This window comes from Mytilus californianus, unplaced genomic scaffold (assembly GCF_021869535.1).
Source record: "Mytilus californianus isolate M0D057914Y unplaced genomic scaffold, xbMytCali1.0.p SCAF_6, whole genome shotgun sequence".
NCBI classification, from domain to species: domain Eukaryota; kingdom Metazoa; phylum Mollusca; class Bivalvia; order Mytilida; family Mytilidae; genus Mytilus; species Mytilus californianus.
The window spans coordinates 30,777,295-30,791,715 of record NW_026262712.1 but is presented as its reverse complement, the minus strand read 5'-3'; the positions used below and the strand labels follow the sequence as shown (position 1 = coordinate 30,791,715).

The following is a 14,421-nucleotide window of genomic DNA, read 5'->3' as shown; positions in this document are numbered from 1 at the left end:
ATGTAGTACATGTACGTGAGGCTGTTTTTGAGAAATTTATGGGTATAAGGATCAGTGACTGTCATTTATGATCTTTACACCACCTGACCAAATAATTAAAAAAAAATTAATATATACACATATATTTGTATATATGTCTCTGGTTACATGTTATGTCCAATCATTACTATGTCACATCGTCATTCCCGGACTCTCGTAAATCATGGTAAAATGTGTTAATTTTCTTTTTCTTTCTTTTTTGACAAAATTTGAAATTTCCGGTATGAATTCGTGTCACTTAAAATGCACAAAGTTATACTTGAGAGTCCCCTTCTCTTCAATTTTTTATGAATGACTTTCCAGGATACCTTGATGAGAAATGTGATCCAGTAGATATAGGGAATACAACTTTAAATTGTTTAATGTATGCAGATGACATAATATTAATGTCTCAACAAAGAAGGGCTACAAAACTGTTTATCCTGATTGAAACTTTATTGTCAAAAATGGCAATTATCACTGAATATGGAAAAAACTTAAATAATAGTGTTTAATAAATCAGGTAAAATATTGAAAGACTGTAATTTTTATTTTGGTCAAAATCTCATCAAAAGTGTTCAAGAGTATAAATACTTAGGTATTGTAATGAGAGCATCAGGTTCTTTCAGTACTACAGTTGAAGATCTTAGTAAGAAAGCTCTTAAAGTAATTTTCATGATTATAAACGTAAATTTCATTGTACACATAATAATACACATTTGCTCTTAAAACTTTTTGACTTCTGTGTTAAACCTGTACTTCTATATGGAAGTGAATTGTGGGATCCGTACATTCTTAACCTGGACAAAAGATTAACACCAGGTTTAAATGATGATTTAGAAAAGACTTTTTTAAATTTTGCACCTGAAAAGGTTCACATTCGATATTGTAAATTTGTACTTAATTGGTGCCACTAAATATGCTTCTAATATTGCCAGTATGGCAGAACTTAGTCGTTACCCAATTTCTATATTTGTTACTTTGCAGTCTCTTAAATACTGGCTTTATTTGTAAAAAGACCCTCTTTTGAATTTTTCAAAATTAGCATATAAAATCATATAAGTCAATCGAAGATGTTGACTGTACCTTTCCATGTACCTTTAACAAACACATTTTTCAGTTTCTAAAATTCAATGGTTTTGACCATGTCTGGAATAATAACGGAACACTGTTTGAAGGAAAACTCATATCTGTAGTGAAAAAAAGATTACATGAAAGATATGAAAAATATTTTTCTCATGTTTATCAGGTGAAGACCAAAACAAATTACGTACATATTACAAGCTAAAAAGGAATATAAACCTGAGACTTATACAAAGTTGAATCTCTCGAAACAATATATTAGACAGTTCTGTAAATTAAGAATTTCTAACCATAATTTACACATCGAAAAAGGCAGATATAATAATACACTTTGGGTCAAATAATATGTAAACATTGTATTGATCGATAACCAAATTTAAGACGACTTTCAGTTTATATGTGAATGCGCAACCTCTATCAAGACGATAGGAAAAAGTTTTATGATGACCTAGTTAATATTATACCATGTTTTTGTGACTTAGATAATTTTGATAAATTTAGATATTTAATGAACTGTTCGGAGACTGATGGTCTCAACAGATTTCTTTTATATATAGACAAATGTATCATGATCAGAAATTCATCGAGGTAATAATTGCATAATATTGATGTGTGTGTTTTGTCTTTTGTTTGTTATACGTCACAAAATTGCTGTCTCTTTTTTGCTTTATTTTTCTGTGTTTTCTTGTATTTCAGCGATGATCCTTTTGTACTGGATTTTATACTGAATAAAATTAGTTAGTTAGTTAGTTAGTTAGTTGGTTAGTTAACGTTACTTTCGATTAAATCGTCATTCCCAGTGATTTTATGCTGCGACTACTATATATATACAACATAATAGTCTCAGTTTTATGTACAGAAAAAAAAAGAAGAGATAGGCCGAAACAGAAAGAAATTCACATATATCTCTTAATCCGGTTATTCAAATACAAATTCAAATTCAAAGTTCTATTCAAACTGTCAATATTCAATAAACTATTAGATTGTGGTGCACATTAATCGTCTATACTTTATATTTTTGTATATGTTGTTGTTTGCAATTTGATGGCAGTGATAGTATCAATAAAAACGTAAATAGCTGTTTGTTTCAACAACATTTATTTCCATGATGAACCAAAGTGAGCATATAAATAACTTTAAACATTAAGCCAGTATAAATTAGTGTTCATGGTTTTAGTAAGTATCATCCAACCAGGTAAGTTTTCGCTAAAATAGGCTATAGAAAATACAGGTGAACGGATTAATCCTGCGCTAAAATGGGCTCTAATATCTGCGCTAAAATGTCCCCTAGTAGTTTTAAATTTTTCGCTAAAATGTCCTGCGCCCATAAACACAAGCTCTAGTGACTTTTTTAAATCGACTGATTAGGGTAAAGAAAAAAACTTGTTTCTTGTTTTTAATTATACTGTATAGCTGTTGTGTGTCTTATACATATATATAGATTATAACATGGCATTTTTCATATCAGACCCCTTATCAGCCCTAGGTCATGATATAAGCCCGAGAGCCGACAGGCTAGAGGGATGATTTTGACCATGGGCTGATAAGGGGTCTGATATGAAAAATTACATGTTATGTTCTTTTTATCATATACTTCAGCAGAAGACATACAGACAAAAACTATTTTTTAAACTTTGAAAAAATGCATTTGTTGTAATATTTGTTTTGTATTTTCTAATAATATATTGTCTTGATTCCTAGTATTTTTTTTATCCAACTTTGTTCAGTGTTTTACACAAAAAAGTACCATTGATGTGTATTTTCCGGATTTAGCCGAATGACGTCGAAATGTCAGGCGATAGCAAATGGAAGCAGTTGATATAAAACGGAAGCAGTTGATATAAATCGGAAGCAGTTGATAACAAAAGTCATAGCACACTGCTAAAACCGGAAGCAGTTGATAACAAAAGTCATATCACACGGCTAAAGCAATTCTTGAAATATAATAAATAAAAATATGTACAAATAAGTTTTATCATGGGATACAATTATACCATTATTTTCTATAAGTATATGATAAATATCTATATCTATGTCCTTGGACTGGTATACTTATAATTAGTACATAGTCCCCGGCAGCTATGCCATATGACCATGGAGCTTGTGTGCTGGGCACCTCCTTGTTCCTCTGCTAAAACATTGTTTGGTAATTTTTCCACATGCCATGTTACTATTGTGTGTTGTGAGAGAATAACAATGCTGCCTTTACTTGAACGTATTTTTAGTTTCAATTTTACTGAAGCATTTAAGGGCCGAAAAGATTGGGACGAATTCACATTTAAGTTATCTCCCCTTAATTATGTTGCCACAAAAATGGCGATTGTCAGTAAAACAAAAACATTACAAATGAAAACTCTTGTCCTCCGACCATAGAAAGCACCAAAGGTTAAAACGAAATACTTAGCTCATTATTCAACCATTCGGAAAACATTTTATTGTTATAATGCATCACCTGAGGTAGATTTGAGACTGTATATCCCGTTTCCTGACACATTTACGTGCTGAAAGACAGTATAGCAGTATATAATAGGGCTTTAAAGACGCAAAGCCAAAGAAGCCCTCCAACATTTGGACTAAGTCCTACTACTCTACTTCCAGTGCAATGAAAACCACTAACGGTTCCTGCACGGTGTAATAATACATATACATTTTTTTCTCCTATGACTATGTGTCAGTTTACACACACCATCACAGGAGCCTTGGAATCTTCTATCCTTTTCGAGATTCTGTGTCTGGAGTAATTTTCTGATTTTGCTGCCAGCTGAATTTTTTATCATAGCCCAGGCCATTCATGAGGAGGTGGTACCTGGTACCCTTCTGTGTTACTGAATTTTTAATGATGTAAACCATCTTATTTTCGCGACTTGCGAGTAGAAAAATAACGCGAATATGTAAAACTTGGATCTTTCCTTATTAAATTTCATCAAGTAAATTAGAAAATTGTGAAATTTAATAGCCGTAAAGTCAGTCAGGGGTACTACTTGTACAAGTAATCTTTATTTACTTGAAGAAGTAAATAAAATATACTTATATAAGTTAATTATAATGTTTGAATAATCTCCCCTTAATTTTCTCAAAAATTTACTTGTATAAGTAAATTTTTTTTACAATCCACAAAAATTCTCAAGTTTTGAGATGTAAAATCATGTCTTTAACAATTTTTCTCAGGTTAGCTCATAATTTTTGATAAGAGTTCAATGTTTCATCTCATTAATTCAACAAAGAAACTGATTGAGCAAAGATCTTAAGTATTTGCACAAGGCCTTCAAAAATTGCTCCTTAGGGGCTTGTAAATGAGCAGTGTTCGGAAGATAACAGACAAATGAGATTTTCATTGTCCATGAAATTACACTTAAATGATTAGTAAAGACATCTGCAAAGGACAGACAATTGAAAATTGTGTTAGAGCAAAGAAGTTCTAAGAATTCAAGAAAAGAAGATAGGATGACTTTTTTACTTGTATAAGTAAAAAAATCTGAATGTCTAACAGTCAGGGGTACTACTTAAACAAGTGATTTCATTATCACCTATTTCAGTGATTTGATAAATTCAGTTATCACCTATTTAAGTGATTTTGGTGTTTTCTTTGATCTTCAAATGCTAATTTCATTGATTTTCCATATTTTGACAAACTTTTCTATAATTTTCCTACATAGAACTAATTATCCCTTTCTTTTGTATATCAATTTCACCAGTGCGCTTGGACAGTAAGTTAGTGCGCTAAAGCTTTTAAAAGTACCCTTGGGAATTTTTCTATAATCAAATATTCATTAACTACTCTTACTATCAGACAAAGGTCAACAATATTAGGTAACCTGATTGGTTTTCTTTAGAGTTATAATGACCTATTTCAAGGTTATGTCCTGATCTACAAATTATTCCAGTTTTTGCATTTTTAAATAAACTGTAAAAACTGACAGGCTTATCAAGCAAAAGACAATTTCTGCATGTACATAGTTGTTTTTTCAATGGAATTCTTGTCTTTTTACCAATAAAAAAGGCAAGCTTGTGGGAAAAATATCAAGAAAATGTTATAAACACTTGTTGAAGTGATTACATTTTAACTTCTCAAACTACTTGTTTCAGTGATTTTAAAAAGTCTGTGTCTATTTTTATGAAAATTTTTAATATTTCACAGCCAAAATCACTTGAAGAAGTGATTCTGAAATCACTTGTTTAAGTAGTACCCCTGACTGTCTAAGGGACATAATTAGGCCAAAAAATAATTTACCTATACAAGTAAATAAAATACACTTGTATAAGTATCCTACAAATTTACTTATATAAGTATATTAATATTTACTTCTTCAAGTAAATAAAAATTACTTGTACAAGTAGTACCCCTGACTGAAAGTGGACTAGCAGTCAGGGGTACTACATGTACAAGTAATTTTTATTTACTTGAAGAAGTAAATATGATCCTTTACGGAATTCCTGTAGTTGGTGATCGCAATACTGGTAAAAATTTTGTACCAGTATTGTATTCCAGTATTGTACCAGTATTGTGTTTTTTTTAAATAAACAATACATATTAGGTAATTAACCTTTTATCATGTTTATTAAAGGTGTCACATAATGAAATTAACAGATAACACATGACAATTTTATAAGGCATTTGAATGATTTCATTTTTCTTTATATTTTCTGTGTATATAGATTCTGTGGTCTTGTTGTGGAACATATGTATCTTGTAGTATATTTTGTAGTTGCTGTTGTGTCTGATAACTATGATGCTACTCTGTCTAAAACAGACATTTGCTTAGGAAAGTCTGGGAATAGAAGTGAAATTCCAGCCATATCATAGTTAATGAAGATAGGCATGGCATGAATATTAGGTTATTTTATATTGTACTCTGATCTGTTTTAAAACTTGAATTTTTATTGGTTGATAAGAATTCCTTTAAAAATACACCCAAGCTCTAATTAATTGGAAACTTAGGATTACAAAAAAAGAACCATTTCTATCTGCAACATCACAAACAACATAATAAAAAAGTTGCTGAAAAATACACTTAAAAACAACTTGGACATAGCATACACCTTAAAGTATAGTCGACAATCAATACAACTACAATACTGGTATATCAGTAATTTACCAGTATTGTTGTTTTTAAAAAAAAAATTACAATACTGGTACAAAACTTTTATACCAGTATTGTGCACAATACTGGTATACCAGTATTGCGATCACCAACTACAGGAGATCAAATATTAATACTTATATAAGTAAATTTGTAGGATACTTATACAAGTGTATTTTATTTACTTGTATAGGTAAATATTTTTTTGGCTTAGTTATGTCCCTTAGACTCAGATTTTTTTTACTTATACATGTAAAAAAGTCATCCTATCTTCTTTTCTTGAATTCTTAGGACTTCTTTGCTCTAATAGAATTTTTAACTGTCTGTCCTTTGCAGATGTCTTTACTAATCATTTAAGTGTAATTTCATGGACAATGAAAATCTCATTTGTCTGTTATCTTCAGAACATTGTTCATTTACAAGCCCCAAAGGGGCAATTTTTGAAGGCCTTGCGCAAATACTTAAGATCTTTGCGCAATCAGTTTCTTTGTTGAATTAATGAGATGAAACATTGAACTCTAATTAAAAGTTATGAGCTAACCTGAGAAAAATTGTTAAAGGCATGTTTTTACATCTCAAAACTTGAGAATTTTTGTGGTATTGTAAAAAAAAATTACTTATACAAGTAAATTTTTGAGAAAATTAAGGGGAGATTATGCAAACATTATAATTAACTTATATAAGTATATTATTATTTACTTCTTCAAGTAAATAAAGATTACTTGTACAAGTAGTACCCCTGACTGACTAGAATGGGGTTAAATGCGAAATAAAGTATCAGCATGATCAGCAAAATAAGTTTGTTTACAGTATTGAAAAGTACAAAAATGTATCATGCATGTTTTGTTTGTAATACGACGATGTACAAGATAAATAGAGCTTATGTTTTCTGTATACTAACATTATGGGGAAAAAAGATTTTGAGGACTCGTGAGTTGAGCTAGGGAAGTACTTCTTTAGCTCATTTGGTTATAGCAGTGACTTGTATCACAGAGTTCCCTAGTCCATGTAGTCCAAATAATTATGACGCATTGAAAGGCTATTTTATTCTTTTGCTGTGATGCCTTTCAAGATAGGTGCCCTATCTCTTTAAACAGTGTTAAGGCCATGCAAAAATGATTGTTTGTTCCCCTAAACCCTGCTGGGTTTGTTTTTACCCTCTTGGTCAATTTTTTATGACCCTGCCGTAGCAGTGGGGGCATTAAGTTTTACCCTTGTCCGTCTGTACGTACGTCTGTCCGTACGTCCCAGAATTGGTTTCCGTTCTCTAACTTAAGTTTGCCTCAACCAAATGTTATGAAACTTATACACAATGCTTATTACCACAAAACACAGATCAAGTTTTAATTTTGGTGGCGTCACTTTAACCATTCTAGAGTTATGCCCCTGTATAAATGGAAAAATTGCAAAATTTTTAGTTTCCGTTATCTAACTTAAGTTTGCCTCAACCAAATGTTATGAAACTTATACACAGTGCTTATTACCACAAAACACAGATCAAGTTTTAATTTTGGTGGCATCACTTTAACCGTTCTAGAGTTATGCCCCTGTATAAATGGAAAAATTGCAAAATTTTTAGTTTCTGTTATCTAACTCAAGTTTGCCTCAACCAAATGTTATGAAACTTATACACAATGCTTATTACCACAAAACACAGATCAAGTTTGAATTTTGGTGGCATCACTTAAACCGTTCTAGAGTTATGCCCCTGTATAAATGGAAAAATTGCAAAATTTTTATTTTCTTCTAAATATCAAGTAATTTTTAAGATTGGAGTAAATTCCTTTGTCCGTGATTATAATTGAATCAACTACAATCAATGCTTTATACAATGCAATGTTTAATTTTGACTTCCACTGATAAAACACAGATCAAGTTGAATTTGGGCAGTGTCACTTTAACAAGGGTCCGGAAACAGTCATATTTGCCAGTCATGACCTAAACTGGAAGCTATTTGTCCTAAATGACAGATTGGGATTTAGGACAAATTTTATTTTTTTACAGAAATAATTTCGGTCATTTCATTGAGATCGGGTTTACTAATCGCCATTTTACACTTGTTATACGCCCGTTTACGGGACGTATTATGGTTTTTGTTTGTAATCCCTTTCCTGTAATAAAACTGCCACTCCAGTATAGTATGATAATCCTGAGGGCCCTCCTAATAACTATATTAATGCCTGCAGGAAATATTGGCTTATGATCGCTAATCACTTTTTACCTGTGTTTTAAATTCACACCTGACATTGACCACAAGCTCACAACTAATTTAATCATAAAGAAATTAAAATTCCATGACAAATGCCTTCATTATTTAATTACTTTTCAGCAAAGACATTTGTCAATTCTGATTTCAATATTAACACTTAATTTAATTTATGTAGAAAAAAGTAATTCTTCATGAGTTACACATGTGCTTTATTTACTGTGTAATACGCATGCGTGCATATTGTCTTCAGTAGATGAGACACTTAATCGTAAAATGTTAAATGATTTCATGGTAAATTATATGAATGCAGCTATTATCCGTAATATTCAAACACTTTTAAAGGTAATAAAATTAAAAAAAAGTCGGTGATTTCCTGTCAATTTGATAAACAAAACGAATCCCGGAAATGAATCCGGAATTACTCGTACTTTAAGTATTCTCTCAAAACTTCCGGTTTTAATTTCGTCTTCAAAATCGAAAGAAACGTTAGAGATGTCTGAGAAATTTACCGTTTTGAGTCATTAAAATCATTTCAATTTTAAACTGGTGCACTACTATTTTTTTCATGGTCAAAATATAGGATTGTGCGGCATATTTTCAACATTTATACGCCTTGAACTTTTAAGAGTTTAAACTTATACTAAAATTCTTTACTACCCTTCCCTTCATTTTGGGTCTTCCTCAGAATTAAATTTAGCCGCTCTCCATGTGTATTTATACTGGTAACATTCGCAAGTTAGGTCTCTACGAGATGAAACATGGAGATCATATCTGTGAACCAGTAGGTAAACAAAACAAAATATCTATGAAAATTATATTTCTCTCCAATAGAGGTGTGGTTTGTGAAACAGATGTATTTACAAAGTGCAACCTTTATACATTGTACGTGTAGCTTACTAGAGAAGGATCATTATTATTCATGAGATACCAAATTTGATGGGTAAAGGTGTACCATGAATTTAAATGATCAATAAAGTACAAGTTTTATATTCATTGATATTGGTGTCACGTTGTATGCAGACTTTGACAAAACCACAATATCAAATATCCAAGAGATACAATGTTTTTATCCCTCAATCTACAAAAATTGGTACCAACATTGAACAAAAATAAATGAATATGCAGCATATGGTATGTTTTTTGCTCATTCTTGATGGCTGTATTGTTACTTATTACATTGTATTAATTTGCTTGTACATCCACATCATTTGGTCTCTGGTGGATAGCTGTCTCTTTGGTAGTCTTACCACAAATCTTTTTATTTTCTATATATGCTAAAAACTAAACTGTTGACAGACTAAAAACTTGACAGACTTTGACAAAACTACAAAATCATATATCCAAGAAATACAATGTTTTTTATCCCTCAATCTACAAAAATTGGCACCAACATTGAACAAAAATAAATGAATATGCAGCATATGGTGTGTTTTTTGCTCATTGTTGATGGCTGTATTGTTGCTTATTACTTTGCTTACATCCACACCATTTGGTCTCTGCTAGATAGCTGTCTCATTGGTAGTCATACCACAAATCTTTATTTTTTATATGCTAAAAAGGAAACTCTTTGTTTTCAGATGAAGCCGAGTTCATCAGAATATATAGGCCATTATGTCAGAGCAGTTTATGACTTTGAGACACAACACCCAAGGGAGATAAACCTAAAGAAAGGGGACATAATCAAAGTCACGAAAATCATCGACGGAAACTGGTTACATGGAATGAATAGAAATGTAGAGGGGAATTTTCCCAGTAGTTTTGTAGAGAAGATTACCATGCCTGTTGTAACTCCAGGACAAATGGTGTTTGGTGCTATTGAGAATTTCCCAGCTCAACAAGATGGCGATTTGGAATTCAGAAAAGGTAAATGTATATAAGTGTGACGTCCGTTTTCACTGAACTAGTACACATTTTTGTTTAGGAGCCAGTTGAAGCCCGCCTCATGGTGCGGGATTTTCTTGCTGTGTTGAAGACCCATTGGTGGTTTTCGGCTTTTTTCTGCTCTTTGGTCGGGTTGTTGTCTCTTTGACACATTCCCCATTTCCATTCTCAATTTTATAGTTCATGCTTTAACAAGGTTTCTCTAAGTTTTTTGGAGATTTATACTTTTCTCAAACAGTTGATTATTTTTTTATTTATGTAAATTAAAGATCACCTGATCTATGTGCTTCAATTGTCAAAATTTAATTATGATGTCAAATGTTCTTGCTTACCAGTCAGGGTATTATTTAAGTAGGGTTTTCTATACGATTTGGATTTTGAATGAAACAGCATAATCGACTGTGGAAAAAATAAATGTTACATTCTTTCACATGTAACATTATGATCAAATTTTTGATCTACCTGAAGAAAAAGGATATTTTTCAAGTTACATTGTAAATGTCATATGCTTTTACATGTAACGTTATGGTTTAATTTTTGATGTAAAATTGGTTTAGGTAAATAATTATCATTTAATACATTGTTTTCTCTAGGATTATGGAATAAAACGATTACTCTCTTAATGTTTTTTTGGTAAATATGGTTTAATTGACTTTTGAAAAACTGATATTCACTATTCAGTAAATATCAGTTTTTTAAAAGTCATTAATACCACATATTTACCTCATCAAAAGACAGTAATTGTATAATATCATGTTACAGTATAAAATCTATTATAAACAATGTCTAGCTTTTAAAGATGGATAATGGATCATCAAAACTAATCCAGATCTTTTGTTTTAGGAATGGTGATTGAGGGTACAGAAAGAATTGATGATAACTGGTGGAGAGGTAGAATTGGAACACAATCTGGCATTTTTCCAACAACCCATGTCATAGAACTTGAAGTTCCACAAGCTTTACGAGAAAGAGCTGCCAGTGTACACTCTTCAGAGCCTATGTTTGCCCAAGCTCTGTGTGACTCGGCAGCTCAGTTAGATGAAGAATTGGGCTTTCAAACAGGGGATATTGTCACGGTTACTGAAATTATTGATGATGACTGGTATTATGGCGAGCTTGGTGATAAGAAGGGCATTTTTTTATCATCATGTGTTGAACTTATGCAAGATACATTTGCATTGGCTGAACATGCTAAGCACAACCAATCAAAAGAAACTTTACAAAATACTATAGACAATTCAAAAGTATTAACAAGACAAACTGCTGTTGACCAGCCAGTTTCTTTAAGTTACCATGACAATGTAACAAAGGGAGTTAATTTTGCTGATGTAAATGCAAACATTAGTAACCAAACTGAAAGTTATTCTGACTTTTCTTCAGGACTTAGTGAATCTTCTGAATATAACACACAATTTTCTTATACAAATGAGAATACAAGGAGTCTGGAATCTTCTATCTCTCCATATGGAATGACACTTTTTTCGTTTGTCGGAGAGTCACCAAATGAATTATCCTTTAATGAAAATGAAATCGTTTATCTAATACAACATGTAGATGCGCAGTGGATCGAAGGACAAATTGATGATAAAATAGGAATATTTCCTGCAAATTTTGTATCAATTGTTGTGGATTGCCCATATGCATATGACATTGATCAGGATATTAATGAAGTAGAAGAAATTGAGAGTATTGCAATGGGTAATGTTGATGAAAGCTCTCCTCAAAATTCGGTTACAATTGGTGATGGTTTTGCCCAAAGACTTGAAACTGAAATGGAGTTGTCTTCCCTTGAACAATATGGTTTAGTTTTATATGACTTCACAGCAGAAGTTGATGGTGATTTATCAGTGTTTGCTGGAGAAACATTAGAAATTGTGAAAAATGTTGATAGTAATTGGGTTCAAGCTAAAAATGACCATGGGAAAATTGGCATGATCCCAAAACAATTTTTAGACATTGTTGACGAGCCTCAAAATCTACCACCATGTGATACAAAAATTATTTCTAGTAGTGATAGTGATTTTAGTTCAAAGAAATGTGATTCAAATATCTGTGATAAATCGGAACCAAAAAGTGTTGAAATTAACGCACAATTAAGTAAACCTAAAGACCTTGATTTAGGTCCAAAAAAAGAACCTTTACCCTCAGAGACTTATAAAATACCCACTTACACGCCATGCTCAAAAACTGGATCTTTTAAAAAGCCTTCTCTTCCCACGAAACCGAAACCAAGTCTTGCCCCAAAGCCTATTCTTAAGCCGAAACCATTGAGTCCAAAACCCGCAAGTGTTCTAAAAAATAAATCTGATCCAGTTAAAACAGTTAATAGTGCAATTACGATTACAACAACAGCAAAGGATGACCAGGGTCTAAATAAGTCTTCAGTAGAAAGATTCCTAACGGAAGATGAAGCTGCTAGTCAAATTCCAAAATCTAAGTCATCAACCGATATATCCACTTTAAAAAATGGGACAAAAAATGAGGAAAATCATATTCCTAAGGACTGTTCAGCAGCTTTCGGTGAAATTGATTCAATGGTGAAAACAGAAATGAAAAAAGAGATTAAAAAATCTGAATCTTCTGACGTTGATTTCTATGATTCGGGAGAGAATAGAATTGCAGAAATAAAAAATAAAAGAACTGTGTCCTTCAGCAAACCAAACCATATTGAAAATAAAAAGAGGCATTCTGTTAATTTTCCGTTATCTAATTTTCGTACCATGGATTGTGGTATGAATAAAAGAAGTAATAGACAATCATTGGCTATTCCAGTCAAGCCGCAAACTGAACAAAAAAGTACCAAAGTTGGCTATTCAACATTTTTCACAGATTTTTCTTCAGAAGGAATTGCACCAGTGAAAGCTGTTCCAATGAGAAAACCACCCCCACCTCCACAAAAAACAGAATCATTTGATTTCACTAGGAAACCTTCATTGCGTAAACCACCACCTCCACGACCTTCAGTCCCGAAAGATAGACCTTTGTCACCACCAAGACCAGAAGAAGGGCCTGTTACAACACACAAGTCCAAAAAGGCAGAGAAAACAAAGAAAAATCATCTAAAGAGACCAAGACCACATATAACACCAACAAGGCCAGCACCACAGCGACCTGTGCCTGGACAACCTGCCCGACGACCACCACCCAAACCACCTGTGCAGCAGTCTGATAATTTGATGTCGTTTAGTCCTACAAAAGAAGAACCTGGTGAGTTGCATTTGTTTTTTTTTGTTTTTTTTTTAATAAGACAGCAATTAAAACAATGACACAAAAGAAAACAACAAATAGAAAATGTAGGCATATTTTAATGTATATTTTGTGTACATGTATCATGTGTATACATGTAGAATAATTGTAAGGTATACATGTACATGTCTGCCTTAAAGAATTCATCTGGCCTTTGAACAAATCTCATTTATAACATTTTCATGGTTCATTAATATATACTAAGTTAAACAACTATCGGGTATATATACATTGCACATGAACAGTACACATAAGGAGATTAACTTCAGCATTTCTCAAGTGCTTTCAATATGCATGACATCCAGTCTTCTAATAGCATGAATAGGTAATGAAGTTTTGTGCTGGTCTGCTACATGTGTTTTAATTTTTGATCTGAGAGATATTTTTGATTTCACATATTAAACCATGAACTAGAATAAAAGGAGATGTTGAGCATATCCATCAATGAGACAGCAATATAAAATTAAATGGATGTGGTGTTATTTACCGGTATTGTGGAAAGATAGAAGGTTGAACTTCTATGGACATTATGCATCATGTACACTTATCATGCTTATCATCATCTGATCATGATCATATGCCCACAGAAGAATGTTATAAATGGTAAATTGTGAATTTTCATGGTTTTACAAAGAAGTTACTTCTGTAAGGACAGTTTTACTGAAGAATAAAGCTCAAAGGGAGATAATTTCTAAAAACTAATTACTTCTGAACATGCGGAAAGTAAAAACTCTTTTTGGTATATAAAAGTTAGGCCTACTGGCCATGCTGACTGTCTGCAGGGTTGGCAAAGTATTACCTGGGCGGGAAAACCCGTGTCCCCGGGCTGGGCAATACTCCCAGAAACGGGTAATACTGGGCAATACTGGGTAATATGATTTTTCAAGCTTATTTTTACACAAA

At 32.2% G+C, this 14,421-nt stretch overlaps 1 protein-coding gene across 1 annotated transcript in view; it reads left to right on the top strand.

Annotated features, from left to right (window-relative positions):
• Nucleotides 1-10,116: 10,116 nt before the first annotated feature.
• The window catches only part of LOC127706818 (dynamin-binding protein-like), a 44,310-nt gene continuing 40,005 nt past the window's right edge, over nt 10,117-14,421 (top strand). The window contains exons 1-2 of the mRNA XM_052211502.1: nt 10,117-10,254; nt 11,116-13,479. Of these exons, the coding sequence (XP_052067462.1) occupies nt 10,167-10,254; nt 11,116-13,479 (2,452 nt within the window). The 5' untranslated portion in view covers nt 10,117-10,166. The remainder of the gene's footprint in view (nt 10,255-11,115; nt 13,480-14,421) is intronic.